The sequence below is a fragment of the Coregonus clupeaformis genome, chromosome 1 (genome assembly GCF_020615455.1).
Source record: "Coregonus clupeaformis isolate EN_2021a chromosome 1, ASM2061545v1, whole genome shotgun sequence".
Classification (NCBI taxonomy): Eukaryota; Metazoa; Chordata; class Actinopteri; order Salmoniformes; family Salmonidae; genus Coregonus; species Coregonus clupeaformis.
The window spans coordinates 43114830-43134801 of NC_059192.1; the positions used below are offsets into that span (position 1 = coordinate 43114830).

Consider the following 19972-nt stretch of genomic DNA (forward strand, 5'->3'; position numbering starts at 1 on the left):
CTAGGCCACTCCAGGACCTTGAGATGCTTCTTACGGAGCCACTCCTTAGTTGCCCTGGCTGTGTGTTTCGGGTCGTTGTCATACTGGAAGACCCAGCCACGACCCATCTTCAATGCTCTTACTGAGGGAAGGAGGTTGTTGGCCAAGATCTTGCGATACATGGCCCCATCCATCCTCCCCTCAATACGGTGCAGTCATCCTGTCCCCTTTGCAGAAAAGCATCCACAAAGAATGATGTTTCCACCTCCAAGCTTCACGGTTGGGATGGTGTTCTTGGGGTTGTACTCATCCTTCTTCTTCCTCCAAACACGGCGAGTGGAGTTTAGACCAAAAAGCTCTATTTTTGTCTCATCAGACCACATGACCTTCTCCCATTCCTCCCCTGGATCATCCAGATGGTCATTGGCAAACTTCAGACGGGCCTGGACATGCGCTGGCTTGAGCAGGGGGACCTTGCGTGCGCTGCAGGATTTTAATCCATGACGGCGTAGTGTGTTACTAATGGTTTTCTTTGAGACTGTGGTCCCAGCTCTCTTCAGGTCATTGACCAGGTCCTGCCGTGTAGTTCTGGGCTGATCCCTCACCTTCCTCATGATCATTGATGCTCCACGAGGTGAGATCTTGCATGGAGCCCCAGACCGAGGGTGATTGACCGTCATCTTGAACTTCTTCCATTTTCTAATAATTCCGCCAACAGTTGTTGCCTTCTCACCAAGCTGCTTGCCTATTGTCCTGTAGCCCATCCCAGCCTTGTGCAGGTCTACAATTTTATCCCTGATGTCCATACACAGCTCTCTGGTCTTGGCCATTGTGGAGAGGTTGGAGTCTGTTTGATTGAGTGTGTGGACAGGTGTCTTTTAACAGGTAACGAGTTCAAACAGGTGCAGTTAATACAGGTAATGAGTGGAGAACAGGAGGGCTTCTTAAAGAAAAACGAACAGGTCTGTGAGAGCCGGAATTCTTACTGGTTGGTAGGTGATCAAATAATTATGTCATGCAATAAAATGCAAATTAATTACTTACAAATAATACAATGTGATTTTCTGGATTTTTGTTTTAGATTCCGTCTCTCACTGTTGAAGTGTACCTATGATAAAAATTACAGACCTCTACATGCTTTGTAAGTAGGAAAACCTGCAAAATCGGCAGTGTATCAAATACTTGTTCTCCCCACTGTATAAATGCCTGGAGCATTTCAATTTTGGAGAATCTCTTATAAAATGGGTCAAAATCATGTATAGTAACCCTAGGTGTAAAATAGTAAATAATGACTATTTCTCAGAAAGTTTTAAACTGTCAAGAGGAGTGAAACAAGGTTGTCCACTATCGGCATATCTATTTATTGTGGCCATCGAGATGTTAGCTATTAAAATCAGATCCAATAATAATATCAGAGGATTAGAAATCCAGGGCTTAAAAACAAAGGTGTCATTGTAAGCTGATGTTTTCTTTTAAATCCACAACTAGAATCCCTCCACAGCCTCATAGAGGATCTAGATACATTTTCTAACCTCTCTGGATTACAACCAAATAATGACAAATGTACTACATTACGTATTGGATCACTAAAAATTAAATTTTTTAAATTTTAGTCATTTAGCAGACGCTCTTATCCAATGAGTGCATTCATAATTTTTTTTTATATATTATTTTTCATACTGGCCCCCCGTGGGAATCGAACCCACAACCCTGGCGTTGCAAACGACATGCTCTACCAATTGAGCTACATCCCTACATTACCATGTAGTTTAGCAATAAAATGGTCTGATGGTGATGTGGATATACTCGGAATACATATCCCAAAGGAAATAAATGATCTCACTTCAATAGATTTTAATAGAAAGTTAGCAAAAATAGATAAGATCTTACTACCATGGAAAGGTAAATACCTGTCAATTTGTGGAAAAATCACCCTGATTAACTCTTTAGTATTATCCCAGTTTACCTATTTGCTTATGGTCTTGCCTACGCCTAGCGAACAGTTTTTTAAATTATATGAGAAAAAAATATTCAATGTTATTTGGAACGGCAAGCCAGACAAAATTAAAAGGGCCTATTTATATAATGAATATGAATTCGGAGAACAGAAATGATTAAATATTAAAGCATTAGACCTATCACTAAAAGCTTCAGTCATACAAAAGTTATACTTAAATCTGAACTGGTTCTCAAGCAAATTAGTAAGATTGTCTCACCCAATGTTCAAGAATGGCCTTTTTCCCTTTATTCAGATTACAACCACTCATTTTCAGTTATTTGAAAAATAAATCATCTCCCAAATATCACTATTTCTAAAACAAGCCATTGAAAGTTGGTTGCAATTTCAATTTAATCCTCCAGAAACGACAGAACAAATAATGCAACAAATATTGTGGTTAAATTCAAAACCTTAATTTTTTGACAGAATGTTTAAAAAAGGTATAATCTTCATAAATGATATCATCGGTAGGACTGGTGGAGTTATGTCGCACATGCAGCTAACAAAAACATATGGAAATGTCTGCTCTACCCAAAATTACAACCAAATAATTACAGCCTTACCGCAAAAGTGGAAGAGGAAAGTGGAAGGGGGAGAAAGTAAGGTACTTGTCTGTCGGCCTTGCATTAAAGAACATAATTGGTTAAGGAAAACTGTGATAAATAAAAAAGTAGATCAGTTTCACTTAAGGACCAAAGGATTGACAGCCGTCCCATATAGATTGCAAAATAGTTGGGAAGAGATTTTTGACGTACCGATCCCATGGCATAGTGTTTATGAACTGACACGCAAAACGACACCGGATTAAAAAATTTGAATCTTTCAATTTAAATTATTATATAAAATTCTTGCTACCAATAGAATGTTATTTATATGGGGGATACAATCTTCCCAGCTCTGCAGATTTTGTTGTGAAGAGACAGAATCATTAGATCATTTGTTTTGGTTCTGTCCATTTGTAGCTTGTTTTTGGACACAGGTCCAGGAATGGATAAAGGATTGCAATATTTACCTGGAGCTAACCTTGCAGATAGCATTACTGGGTGATCTGAAAAGTCATAGTCAATCGATCAATAATATAATAATACTTTTAGCAAAAATGTTTATTTTTAATTTACAATCTGTAGAAGCAATGAGAACAGAAAGGTTCAGAACTTTTGTAAAACATCACAGTACAGTTGAAATATATATGGCAAATAGAAATCCTATATGGATGGTGTTAAGAGATAGATGGGAGGTATTGGATGGAGTTGAAGGATGGGACTAATAACAAATAACAACAAATAATAACAAGATAACTAATAATGTAAGCATACTGTGTCCATAATAAGTATATAGGTTGTATGTTGGGAGCTTTTGGGAAAGAGCACAGTTAGAAAGATATGGCATATAGAAGCAAACCGGATGGACATCATGAAAATGATTGGAGAGGTTGAGAGTAGAAGAAGTTCAGGAGCAAACAAATAAAATAGAATTATTGTAAAATTGACTGTCCATAAGGTGTAGATAGTAAGTATAGGCTGGAAGTAGAGGCCTGGGCATTGTTGTTCACTAATTTACCCCAAGTAGGGAAAGGATGGCGCGGTTGAAAAGTAATAAAGGGGAGTATATATATAAAAAAACATGGGGGATTGGAAGTGATGCAGACAATTACATTGATAGAAGTTACAATCTATCTGCAGTATTAAGCTGATCTACCCCCCCAAAAAAATAAAAAATAAAATAAAAAAGCTAAGGACCCTGGGACTAAACACCTCCCTCTGCAACTGGATCCTGGACTTCCTGACGGGCCGCCCCCAGGTGGTAAGGGTAGGTAACAACACATCTGCCACGCTGATCCTCAACACGGGCCCCTCAGGGGTGCGTGCTCAGTCCCCTCCTGTACTCCCTGTTCACCCATGACTGCATGGCCAGGCACGACTCCAACACCATCATTAAGTTTGCCGACGACACAACAGTGATAGGCCTGATCACCGACAACGATGAGACAGCCTATAGGGAGGAGGTCAGAGACCTGGCAGTGTGGTGCCAGGATTACAACCTCTCCCTCAACGTGATCAAGACAAAGGAGATGATTGTGGACTACAGGAAAAAGAGGACCGAGCACTCCCAAATTCTCATTGACAGGGCTGTAGTAGAGCAGGTTGAGAGCTTCAAGTTCCTTGGTGTCCACATCACCAACAAACTATCATGGTCTAAACACACCAAGACAGTCATGAAGAGGTCACGACAAAGCCTATTCCCCCTCAGGAGACTGAAAAGATTTGGCATGGGTCCTCAGATCCTCAAAAGGTTCTACAGCTGCACCATCGAGAGCATCCTGACTGGTTGCATCACTGCCTGGTATGGCAACTGCTCGGCCTCCGACCACAAGGCACTACAGAGGGTTGTGCGTACGGCCCAGTACATCACTGGTGCCAAGCTTCCTGCCATCCAGGACCTCTATACTAGGCAGTGTCAGAGGAGGGCCCTAAAAATTGTCAAAGACTCCAGCCACCCTAGTCATAGACTGTTCTCTCTGCTACCGCACGGCAAGTGGTACCGGAGTGCCAAGTCTAGGTCCAAAAGGCTTCTTAACAGCTTCTACCCCCAAGCCATAAGACTCCTGAACAGCTAATCAAATGGCTTTCCGGACTATTTGTATTGTCACTTGATCCATTTGTATTAAAAAGTATTAAGATCTAATACTAGTTCTACACACAGACACAACATGTTCTCTCAGTGAGAGGGATTGGACATTCAATATGCAGACTTCGAATCCAGGGGGTATGATCTGAGTCTTTCGAGGGAGCTTAGCAGCAGTGGTCACCATGGTAAAGCTTCAAAACAAACATGATGAAGAGTTTACACTCCCAACATCCTCTGATCCAGGGAGCATTCAGCTCAGCTCATAGGGAATGCACCACTGGTAGTGAAAGGGGCCTCTCAGGGATTGATTTAGATGGGGGCCTTGGTTAATCTTTCCCTCGATCCTGACTAGTCTCCCAGTCCCTGCCGCTGAAAAACATCCCCACAGCATGATGCTGCCACCACCATGCTTAACCGTAGGGATGGTGCCAGGATTCCTCCAGACCTGACGCTTGGCATTCAGGCCAAAGAGTTCAATCTTGGTTTTATCAGACCAGAGATTCTTGTTTCACATAGTCTGACAGTCTTTTAGAAGAGTGGTTTCCTTCTGGCCATTCTAACATAAAGGCCTGATTGGTGGAGTGCTGCAGAGATGGTTGTCCTTCTGGAAGGTTCTCCAATCTCCACAGAGGAACTCTGGAGCTCTGTCAGAGTGATCATCGGGTTCTTGGTCACCTCTCTGACCAAGGCCCTCTCCACGGTTTGGGCGGGAGGCCAGCTCTAGGAAGAGTCTTGGTGGTTCCAAACTATTTCCATTTAAGAATGATGTAGGCCACTGTGTTCTTGGGGACCTTCAATGCTGCAGAAATGCTTTGGTACCCTTCCACAAATCTGTGCCTCGACACGATCCTGTCTCGGAACTCTACGAACAATTCCTTCCACCTCATGGCTTGGTTTTTGCTCTGACATGCACTGCCAACGGTGGGACCTTATATAGACAGGTGTGTGCCTTTCCAAATCATGTCCAATCAATTGAATTTACCACAGGTGGACTCCAATCAAGTTGTAGAAACATCAAGGGTGCTCAATGGAAACAGGATGCACTTGAGCTCAATTTAGAGTCTCATAGCAAAGGTTCAGAATACTTATGTAAATAAGGAATTTCAGTTATTTATTTTTTTATACATTTGCATACATTTCTAAAAACCTGTTTTCATTGTCATTATGGGGTATTGTGTGTTGATTGATGGGGGAAAAAAGTAATTAAATCAATTTTTGAATACATCTGTAATGTAAAAAAATGTGGAAAAAGTCAAGGGGTCTGAATACTTTCTGAATGCACTGTATTGTGTAAATCAGTGCCTTCCGTGAAGTTCCGGATGCAAGAGATCGAGAGACAAAATGTGACTGGCCTGGACACTCATCACTGATCATGACATCATTTTTACAGTCTGGGCTTTTAAATTACAAAGCCCGAGGTCCTTTTTATCTTCATAAAACCTCTCACTGTGTGTTCCGACATGCCCGTTGATAAATGAACAAAATTGTCTCCTTAAATCAACAACTATCCAATGTCATAAATGCTACTGTTCTAAACACAAAAGTTATAATGTCCTCTAGCTACGGGGTGAGCAGTGTGATGTGAATAAACAGCAGTAGGAACTGTTTGAGGAATTACAGTTCCGACATGATGCTTTAAAATGAGGCCTTTGACAGCTCAGCATACAGATTGGAAGATTTATGGTCCTACTCGGTTGAGGTGGTAAGTTCAAGGAAGCTGTTTTGACAGATGAAGAGTGAATGGTGCAAACTGTTTGAGCTTTCCACCTTGAGAGTGTGAGTGGCTAAACTGAGCAAATACACTCCTTATCAACTTTGACCTGTTCCATAATTAAGCGTCCTTCCTTGTCATGCGTCTGTGCAATACAGAGTACAGTGTGTACCCTGTTATAGGCACTTCGTGTTTCTGCAAGACCAAGCACAATCTGCAATATCTCAACACTGGTCAAGGTCTGAATATCTTCGCAAACACACCAGACAAAGCCGGATAATGAAAATGAAATAATGACTAAAAAAAAAAGGGCCGACTGCTTCGGAAATAGAAGTATGGGCATCTTCACAACAATAATGTATTTCTAGTTACTGCAAGTGTGGCTGTCTTGTGCCAATAGAACATGAGGAAGTTCAAAAGAGATACAGGTTACACTGCTCTCATGTGCTTTACTTGGGTGATACTCCAGCATTTCTTTCAAACAACAAAATCAAGGATGACAATCAAATACATTGTTTTTACTAGGCCCCTTATACCCTAGCCTTCTGCTACTGAATAAGCACAAAATATAAAAAAATAGAGTTTCTCTGGGCCACATTTGGAGCTCGGGCCGAACGTTATGCACGCTGTAGGACATACCTCTAAACATTAATCATTACATTCTTTATCAATCCATTGCACATTTTAGTTGATTTCTTTTCTCCAGACAATGACAATTAAGCATAAAAAGAAAACAAGCTATGACAATGCTAAAAGCATGAAACCTGCCCCACCCACCATAGCATGGTTTTCCAATAAATATATCTCTGCGGTGAAGGATATACAGTGCTTTCAGAAAGTATTCACACCCCTTGACTTTTTCCACAGTCTGCCATCTTCCCGGTACAGTGGAAACCAGGATTCATCCATGAAGAGCACACTTCTCCAGTGTGCCAGTGGCCATCGAAGGTGACCATTTGACCACTGAAGTCGGTTACGATGCCGAACTGCAGTCAGGTCAAGATCCTGGTGAGGATGACGAGCGTGCAGATGAGCTTCCCCGAGACGGTTTCTGACAGTTTGTGCAGAAATTCTTCAGTTGTGCAGAGCCACAGTTTCCTCAGCTGTCCGGGTGGCTGGTCTCAGACAATCCCGCAGGTGAAGAAGCCGGATGTGGAGGTCCTTGGCTGGCGTGGTTACATGTTGTCTGTAGTTGTGAGGCCCTTGGACATACTGCCTAATTCTAAGCCATTGGCCTATGGCGATTCTACTGTTAAAAGAGACAGTGCACAATTATAAAAAGAGAATACTTCTATGCAAATGTTATTGATCAGTAAAATAAAATAAGTCCCAAATGGAACGAAAACAGCTTGTTTTTCAACTGTAGCTCCATGAAATCAGCCAAAACAAGCCCAATAACTCAATGTATGCACACACTCCTATTGCATTTGCATTCAACTGTATTGATTTACCCAGTTTATCAATAGAGATTTACCATTCAAATAAATGATTACCATGTTGTTATGTAGTTAGATTGTCTTTTACCAAAGTCAAATTGATTGTATGATTCTATAATTGATTAATTAATAAATATGTAATGATATTGAACTAAAAAGATCTGTCTGGATCAAGTGCCATTCTGTGACTTTGGCTAATACGCCTTATTTTTATGCCATGGTATCAATTTGGTATCGAGTATCGTGACTGTATCGAGTATCGTGATACTAAGCCTGGTATCGAAGTCAAAATTCTGGTACCGTGACAACACTAGTCTGCCTATCTCCCCAACAGGGAGGAGGATAAACTCCATTGATTACAGAAATAACAGGAATGATGACCCAATACGACCCGGTCTTTATCATGTGATATAGTATATGATATAGCTTCTGTATTACACTTCCATTCTATTAGCTTTTTCACTACAAAAAAGATAGGAGAGTAGTACGCTTTAAAGTACACCACTTGATTATTATTTTGGTTCCTTTCACTCAAGTATGGACAGGTTCCACCAGTCTAAATCTTACACCCTGTAGTAAATTATGGCCTGAGTAAGAGTGCCTAGGCCCTCAAAGTCTGTAAACGAGGAACTGAGAGGCACAGCCACAGACAGACTGAAGTAAGACACCAAAACAACAATGACTAACTACCCAGAGTTCTCTGGCTGGCTGTTGGCCTGCTTGTTATGTTGTTACAGCAAGAATTGCTCCAGGCGACTGCTACCAGAGCTCTGCCAGGATGTAGGGCGGCAGGTAGCTTAGTGGTTAAGAGCGTTGTGCCAGTAACCGAAAGGTCGCTGGTTCTAATCCCAGAGCCGACTAGGTGAAATCTGTCGATGTGCCCTTGAGCAAGGCACTTAACCCTAATTGCTCCTGTAAGTCGCTCTGGATAAGAGCGTCTGCTAAATGACTAAAATGTAAATATAAATCTGGAGCTAACCTAACTGGGGGGAGGAGCCATGATCCAGCTCTGATCTGCAGCCCATTACACTGCTCTACCCCACCCACTTCGCTGGGTTTGGATGCCAGGCCAGGTAGGGTGCTTCTTTTTCTTGGCACACCTAATGCATTCTTAATGAAAGTACAGGAAAAGTCAATCCAGGTGATGCTCTCCTAGTCAGAGCAATGTCCCGCAACGCTATGACAAGTTCTTAACCCACAGCACTTTCTTGTTTCAAGGAAGTCCCAGAACATCACTAAGAAAAGTCAATCCCTTTCCTCTTTTTATATTCACCACCAGAAAACATCAAACACACTTACGTTTTTTCAGAGATCAAGACTATACTGTGAACAGGCGTAACAGAATAGCCTCATATCTCTCTCCACTTTCTGTTCTCACCTCGTGTATGAAATGGGACGTAGTTGCAGGCTGCAATTATGGTATTAGAAACCATCTGGTGGTGGCTTGTGGTTACAACAATCATGTATGTTTTTTGAACAATCAAAAGGGAAAGCCATAACTTGGATGTCAGATAGGTCATTCTTGTCACACAGTCAGAGTCATCCGCATACCCGGTCGACCCATAGTGAATACAAAGGTAACAAAAAAAACAATATACACTACCAGTCAAAAGTTTGGACACACCTACTCATTCAAGGGTTTTTCTTTATTTTTACATGGTTGAATAATAGTGAAGACATCAAAACTATGAAATAACACATATGGAATCATGTAGTAACCAAAAAAAGTGTTAAACAAATCAAAATATATTTTATATTTGAGATTCTTCAAATAGCCACCATTTGCCTTGATGATAGCTTTGCACACTCTTGGCATTCTCTCAACCACATTCATGATGTAGTCACCTGGAATGCATTTCAATTAACAGGTGTGTCTTCTTAAAAGTTAATTTGTGGAATTTCTTTCCTTCTTAATGCGTTTGAGCCAATCAGTAGTGTTGTGACAAGGTAGGGGGGTATACAGAAGATAGCCCTATTTGGTAAAAGACCAACCATATTATGGCAAGAACAGCTCAAATAAGCAAAGAGAAACGACAGTCCATCATTACTTTAAGACACAAGGTCAGTCAATATGGAACATTTCAATAACTTTTTAAGTTTCTTCAAGTGCAGTCTCAAAAACCATCAAGCACTATGATGAAACTGGCTCTCATGAGGACCACCACAGGAATGGAAGACCCAGAGTTACCTCTGCTCAGCCTCAGAAATTGCAGCCCAAATAAATGCTTCACAGAGTTCAAGTCACAGACACATCTCAACATCAACTGTTCAGAGGGGACTGTGTGAATCAGGCCTTCATGGTCAAATTGCTGCAAAGAAACCACTACTAAAGGACACCAATAATAAGAAGGGACCTGTTTGGGCCAAGAAACACGATCAATTAGACTGGTGGAAATGTGTCCTTTGGTCTGGAGTCCAAATTGGAGATTTTTGGTTCCAACCGCCGTGTCTTTGTGAGAAGCGGTGCGGGTGAACGGATGATCTCTGCATGTGTAGTTCCCACCGTAAAGCATAGAGAAGGAGGTGTTATGGTGTGGGGGTGCTTTGCTGGTGACACTGTCTGTGATTTATTTAGAATTCAAGGCACACTTAACCAGCATGGCTACCACAGCATTCTGCAGCGATACGCCATCCCATCTGGTTTGGGCTTAGTGGGACTATCATTTGTTTTTCAACAGGACAATGACCCAACACACCTCCAGGCTGTGTAAGGGCTATTTGACCAAGAAGGAGAGTGATTGAGTGCTGCATCAGATGACCTGGCCTCCACAATCCCCCGACCTCAACCCAATTGAGATGGTTTGGGATGAGTCGGACGGCAGAGTGAAGGAAAAGCAGCCAACAAGTGCTAAGCATATGTGGGAACTCCTTCAAGACTGTTTCAAAAGCATTCCAGGTGAAGCTGGTTGAGAGAATGCCAAGAGTGTGCAAAGCTGTCATCAAGGCAAAGGGTGGCTAATTGAAGAATATCAAATATATATATTTTTTTGATTTGTTTAACACTTTTTTAGTTACTACATGATTCCATATGTGTTATTTCATAGGTTTGATGTCTTCACTATTATTCTACAATGTATAAAATAGTAAAAATAAAGAAAAACCCTTGAATGAGTAGGTGTTTCCTTACTTTTGACTGGTACTGTATATATATATACATTTACATTTACATTTTAGTCATTTAGCAGACGCTCTTATCCAGAGCGACTTACAGTTAGCACATACATTATTTTTATCGAACCCACAACCCTGGCGTTGCAAACGCCATGCTCTACCAACTGAGCTACATCCCCTGCCGGCCATTCCCTCCCCTACCCTGGACGACGCTGGGCCAATTGTGCGCCGCCCCATGGGTCTCCCGGTCGCGGCCGGCTACGACAGAGCCTGGATTCGAACCAGGATCATATAGGGCCTATTGAGGTTGAATGCAAAGTTCAGATTTACTGCTCAGTCAAACTGAAATTTGGATCAAAGTAAGTATGCGGAATCTTCCTATAAGCAAGAGATAAAAAAATGGATTCCAAAATGTTTTCCAAAAATGTAATAAGCTAGCCTATGTGGGTAATATTAATATCAACTGAAACGTCTCACAAAGCTTTAACACTGTTAACAACACAAGTGCCTTTATTTTAATATTCACTACTTACATGTTAATATATTGGTTTTCATAAAGAGGGGTTTTAAGAGGCAGTGAATTTTAAAAGACATCCGTTATTTATGTTATTCTAGGCTGGCGTGTTATCAAGGTATTCGGCTGCGGATGGAGGACGATGGGCATGTGGCACTAAATTCCACTCTGACACCCCAGCCACATTCACATACTTCTGGTATCGTGACAACACTAGTCTGCCTATCTCTCCAACAGGGAGGAGGATAAACGCCATTGATTACAGAGGCAACAGAAATGAAGACCCAATATGACCCGGTCTTCATCATGTGATATAGTATATGATCTAGCTTTTGTATTACACTTCCATTCTATTAGCTTTTACACTACAAAAAAGATAGGAGAGTAGTACGCTTTAAAGTAGACCACCTGATTATGGGCATGTGGCACTAAATTCCACTCTGACACCCCAGCCACATTCACATACTTCTCAATTAACCAGATATAATGATTGAGCAAGTCAATTTGGCTTGCGATGCAGGGTGAGCATGTAACTTTGGCTTATTAAGATAGAGTATGTTTACATGCACACTAATAAATTAAGCGGAGCCAGCTCAGAAAGGAAACCAGATCGCCCCGCCTCAGGCTGACGCATCAGCTGAGATGGCATCAATTAGAGTCTAGTATCAATCACGCCTACCTTCTTTGGCGGTCTATTCACTCAGCTTCTTACTCCCACCAGCACCCCTGCCTCCACCTGTTAGGTTCTGTGTTCCAGCCAGGGGGATTGGTATAGCTTACCACGCTCACTGCCTGTAGGCTATTTTATATTGACGCTTTGCTTGGGCAGTGAGCTACCCTGAAGGAGCAGAGCCTATATTGCCAAGACTGGGGGGGGTTGTAACCATTTTCTAGTGATAGCCTTTTTACATTTACATTTTAGTCATTTAGCAGACGCTCTTAACCAGAGCGACTTACAGTTAGTAGTGCATGCATTTTCATACTGGCCCCCCGTGGGAATTGAACCCACAACCCTGGCGTTGCAAGCGCCATGCTCTACCAACTGAGCTACACGGGGGGCTGCAAGTAGGACCATCAACAGGTACTCGTATCTATTGTATAAGTTATTAGGTATAATACACAAATACAAAACTTAAAGTATGCATCTTGGAAATAGTTTTCACATTCAAACCTTATATGTCCGAACTCTGCATCAAATAGTCTTCGCAAAAATAACATGGTCACTGTGGTAGAACGTTTATTTTGATTGACGATTTTCTGCATTTATCAAAAGCCCCATCAGTAGCCTTATTTCAGATGTGTCTATGTAAACAGGCTTATTAGGGAAATCGTTCTTCTTGCAAAGCATGTACACGTTTTAAACAAACGATTAAATTAATCTGACTATACACAATAATCGTATTATTGTGTGCATGTAACTGTGCTCACTGTTCAAGTACAGGTGGGATAGTTAAGGTGGTGCAGCTGTTAAAGAGGAAACCAGCATTTGAGTATAAAATGCCAAAAGGAGTGGTGGATGTTTTGATAGAGGAGATGATGTAGCCTACTGCAATCATATCATATTAATGTCAGTGAATATTAGTGTATCGTTGGAGGAAATGTAAAATGAGTTTGAGCCATTGAACATAGAATAGTGCTGAGCGATTAACATTTACATTTTAACGATTTTAACGATTAACCTAAATGTCTGTTATTTTTCATTTTTTAAACAACTAATTGACTGACGTCGGTTCAATTATTTGAATTCCATTTCATTCTGGGGGTTTTTCTGTGAGCTCGATGTGCAGTTTCTTTTGAGATAAATCAGATCAAGCCTGAACTGTGCGATGTAGTAGGGAGTTGTAGTTTCCAACAGGCCAATATTCTACATAGTTCAGCGCAGAAAACATGGTCATTAACTACAATGACCATAATCCATTGTGCATCCGCTTAAACTTGTCTGGTCTGTGCAGAGGAGACATGGAGACAGAAGAGAGAACCGTGATCGAGAGGGATAGAAAGCAGTTGCTTCGTGAGCCTGAAAACACATGTTCTAAGTGATTGATAGTTGGTATTCAGCAGTCATAAAAGTATGCCTTATTTACTCAAATTGTGATTTTGGCAGACAGCTTAGGCAGCAGCTCTATATGACTTGGAATGAAATAAAGTAATCAAATAAAACATATTTTATTGAAGTAAAGTAATGTGAATAAATTATGATTATATAATCGAAACCCGTGATATATTTTTTATATTCGATCCGAAACAACATCAAAAAGCACTAATCGCTCAGCACTAGCATAGAAATAAAGGCATGTCAAATACTATGAACAGTGCCTTGTTTTTTCTATGAAATCATACTGATGGCCAGATTTCCCCCCTGTATCTGAACCAAATAACATGTGACTATGCCAGAGAGAGAGATGGGACTCACCCTCCTTCGCTCTCAGTCCCCTCCTCAGAGCTTTGGCCTCCAGCTCTGGCCACTCCCCCTGCAATTTTCCTCCTGCGTGTGGGTGTAACTCGGTTTGGCGGGCCTGCCCTTATGCAAGCCACAGCCCCCTCAGCCCAGCCGCTGTGTCCTCTCAGCTCATCCCTCACGTGGTCCTGCAGCTTTGGGATGGCACTCTTTAGGGCCCGCGCCTCATCTTTCAGCTCTGACACACACTGGATCAGGGCTGCGAGACGATCTAGAACCTCAGCCTGACCCGGCAGGCTGTTTCCTCCCCCCACCACCATACTGTCTCCAGCTACCCGCTGGTCATTACTGCTGAGGTACAGCTTACTATGCACACTATGTCCACTCTTTGGCACGGCCCTCCTGCTGTTGTACAACACCACAGCGCCCAGGCTGAGGCCAGCCGCTCCAGCCAACACACCCAGGACCAGAGCCTTGTTGTCTGATGACAGGGCCATCCTGCCGACCTGGAGAGAAAGGGGAGAAATTAGAAAGACACATGAATAATTAATTTGTTTTGTTGTACACAAAATACCTGTCAATCTCCCTCAGCCTGGGGCTCCATGCAAGATCTCACCTCGTGGAGTTGCAATGATCATGAGAACGGTGAGGAATCAGCCCAGAACCACACGGGAGGATCTTGTCAATGATCTCAAGGCAGCTGGGACCATAGTCACCAAGAAAACAATTGGTAACACACTACGCCGTGAAGGACTGAAATCCTGCAGCACCCGCAAGGTCCCCCTGCTCAAGAAAGCACATATACAGGGCCGTCTGAAGTTTGCCAATGAACATCTGAATGATTCAGAGGAGAACTGGGTGAAAGTGTTGTGGTCAGATGAGACCAAATTTGAGCTCTTTGGCATCAACTCAACTCGCCGTGTTTGGAGGAGGAGGAATGCTGCCTATGACCCCAAGAACACCATCCCCACCGTCAAACATGGAGGTGGAAACATTATGCTTTGGGGGTGTTTTTCTGCTAAGGGGACAGGACAACTTCACCGCATCAAAGGGACGATGGACGGGGCCATGTACCGTCAAATCTTGGGTGAGAACCTCCTTCCCTCAGCCAGGGCATTGAAACTGGGTCGTGGATGGGTATTCCAGCATGACAATGACCCAAAACACACGGCCAAGGCAACAAAGGAGTGGCTCAAGAAGAAGCACATTAAGGTCCTGGAGTGGCCTAGCCAGTCTCCAGACTTTAATCCCATAGAAAATCTGTGGAGGGAGCTGAAGGTTCGAGTTGCCAAACGTCAGCCTCGAAACCTTAATGACTTGGAGAAGATCTGCAAAGAGGAGTGGGACAAAATCCCTCCTGAGATGTGTGCAAACCTGGTGGCCAACTACAAGAAACGTCTGACCTCTGTGATTGCCAACAAGGGTTTTGCCACCAAGTACTAAGTCATGTTTTGCAGAGGGGTGAAATACTTATTTCCCTCATTAACATGCGAATCAATTTATAACATTTTTGACATGCATTTCTCTGGATTTTTTTGTTATTAATCTGTCTCTCACTGTTCAAATAAACCTACCATTAAAATTATAGACTGATCATGTCTTTGTCAGTGGGCAAACGTACAAAATCAGCAGGGAATCAAATACTTTTTTCCCTCACTTTATACTGTACATTGCATTATACATTTTATACTGTACATTGCACTATATTGTATCGTTATCTAACGAGACGATTGTTATTCTTATTTGAAACCATGTGGAAGAGAGGAGTTTGTGCATAAGGGCAGCAAAACATTTCATTTATGGATGTTGTTTGTTTCTTTATCAGAGAATAAAAGATCAACACCAATACTGATCCTTTGGTCATATGTAATCTACACCGGTCACACCTGCACCCATTAAAACCTCACCACTATTCCACTACTTTGGCCCTATCTGATCCTACTCCAGGCCAGCAGCCTGGGAGGACGGGACACTATCGTTCAAAACATCTTGTAACTCTTCTGAGGTAAAATCTCATGCACCCAAGTACTTCTCTGCAGCTGCCACCACAACATCTGTCCTCAGTGATTTATTTACGTTCCATTCCTGCGGTACAATTGACAACCATGGCCATGAACGTCAAAAAACCAACCTTACTGAAGCCATGTTATTCCTATCACTCTCTATTGGCCTTGGCCTACTCAAAGGATCCCTCACCCTGGAGCCATCTTCCTCTACTACTCTCTTCACTGCCTCAGCATACAACACCTTCTGCACTACTCTGATGCTGGCAACCTCAATCTGCCTTTCTCCCACCGGACACCTCTGAACCCCAGCACCATGGGTACCCCTACAGATTACACACACAACTTTTTCCACCGATAATACACATTCCTTTGTCTCATGTCCTCCTGCACACTTCTCACATCTAGGAATCTCCCTCCTACACACTGCTGCCACATGACCATAAGCTTGACACCTAAAACATCGTAATGGATTTGGGACAAAAGCTCTCACAGGATAACTGACACATCCTAAGTTGCAATGGCAACTTCCTCCAAGTTATCTATTCTTCTTCTTTGGTTTTTAAATGGTGGTTGGCAACCAAATGGTGCATTACCGCAATCAACTGGACAGGTGTGTAAATCCATTACACTTTATGTCGTAGCCGGCCGCGACCGGGAGACCCATGGGGCGGCGCACAATTGGCCCAGCGTCGTCAAGGGTAGGGGAGGGAATGGCCGGCAGGGATGTAGCTCAGTTGGTAGAGCATGGCGTTTGCAATGCCAGGGTTGTGGGTTCATTTCCCACGGGGGGCCAGTATGAAAAATACAAATATATAATGTATGCACTCACTAACTGTAAGTCGCTCTGGATAAGAGCGTCTGCTAAATGACTAAAATGTAAAAAAAAGTGGAAAAATATTATTTAATAAAAATATTTATTTATAATATTCAAAAGTAAACAAAAACAAAACAAAAATGTTACTCCTTCAATCAGATTCAAAATGTATATTCAGATCCCTACACAGGCTCAGGAACCTGAGAGGGGGGAACCTCTTCTTTCAGTATTCCCTGTAACATTTCAGCTGTAAAGTCCTGGTGATCCAGCAATATTTTTGCCGCCTTCACAATGATGCCTAGCTTCTTAGATTTTTGATTAGTTTAACTAGTGCAATTTATCACTTGCTCTATAACCGCAACAAAGTCCACCTTCTTCACTGTTAGTGTTTCGAGATCCTTCTCCTGAACGGCATTCACTGCAAGCTTTGGGGCATCCACTACCATCTAATCTCCATTCGCTCCTTCAGCTATTTTCACTGCCTCCACATACACTGAATGGCCAACAGTATATTTGATTTGATTTGATTTGCTCATCAAACATCTCATTCCAAAATCATGGGCATTAATATGGAGTTAGTCCCCCCTTTGCTGCTATAACAGCCTCCACTCTTCTGGGAAGGCTTTCCACTAGATGTTGGAACATTGCTGCGGGGACTTGCTTCCATTCAGCCACAAGAGCATTAATGAGGTCGTGCACTGATGTTGAGCGATTAGGGCTAGCTCGCAGTCGGCGTTCCAATTCATCGCAAAGGTGATCGATGGGGTTGAGATCAGGGCTCTGTGCAGGCCAGTCAAGTTCTTCCACACCGATCTCGACAAACCATTTCTTTATGGACCTCGCTTTGTGCACGGGGGCATTGTCAAGCTGAAACAGGAAATGTCCTTCCCCAAACTGTTGCCACTAAGTTGGAAGCACAGAATCGTCTAGAATGTCATTGTATGCTGCAGCGTTAAGATTTCCCTTCACTGGAATTAAGGGGCCTAGCCCAAACCATGAAAAACAGCCCCAGACCATTATTCCTCCTCCACCAAACTTTACAGTTGACACTATGCATTGGGGCAGGTAGCATTCTCCTGGCATCCACCAAACCCAGATTCGTCTGTCGGACTGCCAGATGATGAAGCGTGATTCATCACTCCAGAGAACGTGTTTCCACTGCTACAGAGTCCAATGGCGGCGAGCTTTACACCACTCCAGCCGACTCTTGGTATTGCGCATGGTGATCATAGACTTGTCTGGAGCTGCTCGTCCATGGAAACCCATTTCATAAAGCTCCCGACGAACAGTGCTTGTCAGCGGGGTGGTGGCACAGGAATCCTCATCTCTCCCAAGTGGACATTCTAAATTTTTCCCCTGACCCATCTGTCTATCTCCTCATTTGAATTCCATGCTGTCACAGTCACTAGCCCATTTAAGCTTAATATCCTTGTCATCTATCGCCCTCCAGGTTCCCTTGGAGAGTTCATCAATGAGCTTGACGCCTTGATAAGTTCCTTTCCTGAGGATGGCTCACCCTCACAGTTCTGGGGGATTTCAACCTCCCTACGTCTACATTTGACTCATTTCTCTCTGCCTCCTTCTTTCCCTCCTCTCCTCTTTTGACCTCACCCTCTCACCGTCCCCCTACTCACAAGGCAGGCAATACGCTTGACCTCATCTTTACTAGATGCTGTTCTTCTACTAATCTCACTGCAACTCCCCTCCATGTCTCCGACCACTACTTTGTATCCTTTTCTCTCTTGCTCTCCTCCAACACTACTCACTCTGCCCCTACACAGATGGTAATGCGCCGTCGCAACCTTCTCTCTCTCTCCCGCTACTCTCCCCTCTTCCATCCTATCATCTCTTCCCTCTGCTCAATCCTTCTCCCTCCAATCTCCTGATTCTGCCTCCTCAACCCTCCTCTCCTCCCTTTCTGCATCCTTTGACTCTCTATGTCCCCTATCCTCCCGGCCGGCTCGGTCCTCCCCTCCAGCTCCGTGGCTTGATGACTCATTGCGAGCTCACAGAACAGAGCTCCGGGCAGCTGAGCGGAAAATGGAAGAAAACTAGACTCCCTGCGGACCTGGCATCTTTTCACTCCCTCCTCTCTACATTTTCTTCATCTGTTTCTGCTGCTAAGGCCACTTTCTACCACTCTAAATTCCAAGCATCTGCCTCTAACCCTAGGAAGCTCTTTGCCACATTCTCCTCCCTGCTGAATCCTCCAAGTGGCGTGGCGAGAAGCTGTCTCCGCACCACGTGCTCTCACCACTGGTGTCCCCCAGGGCTCAGTTCTAGGCCCTCTCCTATTCTCCCTATACACCAAGTCACTTGGCTCTGTCATATCCTCACATGGCCTCTCCTATCATTGCTACGCTGACGACACACAACTAATCTTCTCCTTTCTCCCTTCTGATAACCAGGTGGCGAATCGCATCTCTGCATGTCTGGCAGACATATCAGTATGGATGACGGATCACCACCTCAAGCTGAACCTTGGCAAGACGGAGCTGCTCTTCCTCCCGGGGAAGGACTGCCTGTTCCATGATCTCGCCATCACGGTTGACAACTCCGTTGTGTCCTCCTCCCAGAGTGCGAAGAGCCTTGGCGTGACCCTGGACAACACCCTGTCGTTCTCCGCTAACATCAAGGCGGTGACCCGATCCTGTAGGTTCATGCTCTACAACATTCGGAGAGTACGACCCTGCCTTACACAGGAAGCGGCACAGGTCCTAATCCAGGCACTTGTCATCTCCCGTCTGGATTACTGCAACTCGCTGTTGGCTGGGCTCCCAGCCTGTGCCATTAAACCCCTACAACTCATCCAGAATGCCGCAGCCCGTCTGGTGGTCAACCTTCCCAAGTTCTCTCACGTCACCCCGCTCCTCCGCACACTCCACTGGCTTCCAGTTGAAGCTCGCATCTGCTACAAGACCATGGTGCTTGCCTACGGAGCTGTGAGGGGAACGGCACCTCCATACCTTCAGGCTCTGATCAGTCCCTACACCCAAACGAGGGCATTGCGTTCATCCACCTCTGGCCTGCTGGCTCCCCTACCTCTGCGGAAGCATAGTTCCCGCTCAGCCCAGTCAAAACTGTTCGCTGCTCTGGCACCCCAATGGTGGAACAAGCTCCCTCACGACGCCAGGACAGCGGAGTCACTCACCACCTTCCGGAGACATTTGAAACCCCACCTCTTTAAGGAATACCTGGGATAGGATATAGTAATCCTTCTACCCCCCCCTTACCCCAACCCAAAAATTAAAATTAAAATTAAATTAAAATAAACATTGTAAGGTGGTGATCCCACTGGCTATAAGGTGAATACACCTATTTGTAAGTTGCTCTGGATAAGAGTGTCTGCTAAATGACGTAAATGTAATGTAAATGT

General features: G+C 43.5%; 1 protein-coding gene across 1 annotated transcript in view; it reads right to left on the minus strand.

Moving 5' to 3' along the window:
* The window catches only part of LOC121569078 (regulator of microtubule dynamics protein 2-like), a 140570-nt gene that overhangs the window by 74775 nt on the left and 45823 nt on the right, over positions 1-19972 (minus strand). The window contains exon 2 of the mRNA XM_041879716.2: positions 13792-14282. Within this exon, the coding sequence (XP_041735650.1) occupies positions 13792-14282 (491 nt within the window). The remainder of the gene's footprint in view (positions 1-13791; positions 14283-19972) is intronic.